Source organism: Buceros rhinoceros, unplaced genomic scaffold (genome assembly GCF_000710305.1).
Source record: "Buceros rhinoceros silvestris isolate BGI_N320 unplaced genomic scaffold, ASM71030v1 scaffold17482, whole genome shotgun sequence".
Taxonomy (NCBI): Eukaryota; Metazoa; Chordata; class Aves; order Bucerotiformes; family Bucerotidae; genus Buceros; species Buceros rhinoceros.
Genome location: NW_010399677.1, coordinates 1 through 1,342, shown reverse-complemented (window position 1 = coordinate 1,342; position 1,342 = coordinate 1). Strand labels below are relative to the sequence as shown.

Below are 1,342 nucleotides of genomic sequence, written 5' to 3'. Positions count from 1 at the left end.
CCATGTGTGTCCCGTGGCTGTCGCACTTGCTGGCCTGGTGCAGGCACCACGGTTTTATGCCCCAACCCGTTGCAACCCGACAGCATCCTTCCCACCCCACACCTTGTGCTTTGCACCAGCTAAATCCTGCTGCAGAAAAAATCCTTAAAAATATTTCAGGATAGGGGAAAGATTAAAAAAATCATCCTGTGCAGAAGGAGAAAAGCTGGCAGGAAGGAGAGGGCATGCGGGCAGCCTTCCCCAGGACTCTGCCAGCACTGGGCTCCTCTATGCAAGCAGCGATAAAGCCATGCAAAGCAGCACTAGCACCCACTGCAGGGGGCAGGCAGCTGTCCCAGCTCTGGGTGTGGGGTGGACCTCAATTTCCTCTCGCAGCGACAGCTTGACGTGCACCCATGCCCCCCAGCCTGCTTTTCCCAGAAAGGAGCCCTGATCCGCCGCAGCCACAGCTCCAAATAAACCACATTGAGGGTCCCAGCATCTCCCAGGACCACAGCTCCTGCTGCTACCTGTCCTGCCTGGCATTCTGTCACAAGCTGAGTGTCCCTCTTGTCCCATGAGCCTGGCCAGGGTTTGGTGGGTGCAGGGGGATGCTCTTGCCAGGCTGCAGCGTGCAGCACCTTGGGGCTCACCTGCCTGTGGAATCGGGTGCCGTCCTCCTCGGGGATGCTCTCAAAGTCAGTCACAAGCACCCTGCCCTCGATCTCCCGATGGGTGCTCTGCACGCTGGTGTCCAGCAGGTAAATCTCGACCCGCTCACCTTTATCTACCAGGGACGCAGCCAGGGGAAAGGCAACCACCACCACGGTCAGCCCCCACCACCTAGGATGCTCCCAAAATGCAGCTCCAGACCCACATCACCATGGGGAGGGGGAATGTTCCCATCCCCCCAAGATCAGGAGAGGGGATGGGGTCACTGACCCTCCCGCAGTCCTCCCCCCATGGCCCAGTGCTTACTGGGAGGGCTGTAGGCACCCGATCTGGGCTGTGGTGGCACAATCCTGCCCAGGTTCCAGGGGATGCTCTGGGCAAAGACGTAGGCGTCCTCCTCGACATACTCCACATACGGCAGCTTCAGTGCCTGCGGGGAGGAGACACAGCGCCTGCCATGGTGGCAAAGCTCCCGTTCCCCTTGAGGCTGGCAGAACTCACCAGTGAGTGCCCATCCCTGCTGCTGTCTCTTGCCATGACCCACTACCCTGGGACCCGCTGCCTACTCCCATACCATGTCCAGGACGTCGCTGCTCATCTTCACCAGGAAGGCAGGCAGGAGGTGGAAGACGTGCAGCAGCTGGGTCAGGTACCCCCGCCGAGCTGCCCGGGCCTGTAGCCACCGCGCCGT

The 1,342-nt window shown here is 60.6% G+C and overlaps 1 protein-coding gene across 1 annotated transcript in view; it reads right to left on the bottom strand.

The window, feature by feature from the left end:
- Positions 1 to 1,339, bottom strand: part of PCSK9 (proprotein convertase subtilisin/kexin type 9) — a gene marked incomplete at its 5' end in the record, with an annotated part of 5,134 nt that extends 3,795 nt beyond the window's left edge. Inside the window, 4 exons of the mRNA XM_010131581.1 lie at positions 2 to 34; positions 633 to 766; positions 958 to 1,081; positions 1,226 to 1,339. Coding sequence (XP_010129883.1) covers positions 2 to 34; positions 633 to 766; positions 958 to 1,081; positions 1,226 to 1,339 — 405 coding nt within the window. The remainder of the gene's footprint in view (position 1; positions 35 to 632; positions 767 to 957; positions 1,082 to 1,225) is intronic.
- Positions 1,340 to 1,342: the final 3 nt, after the last annotated feature.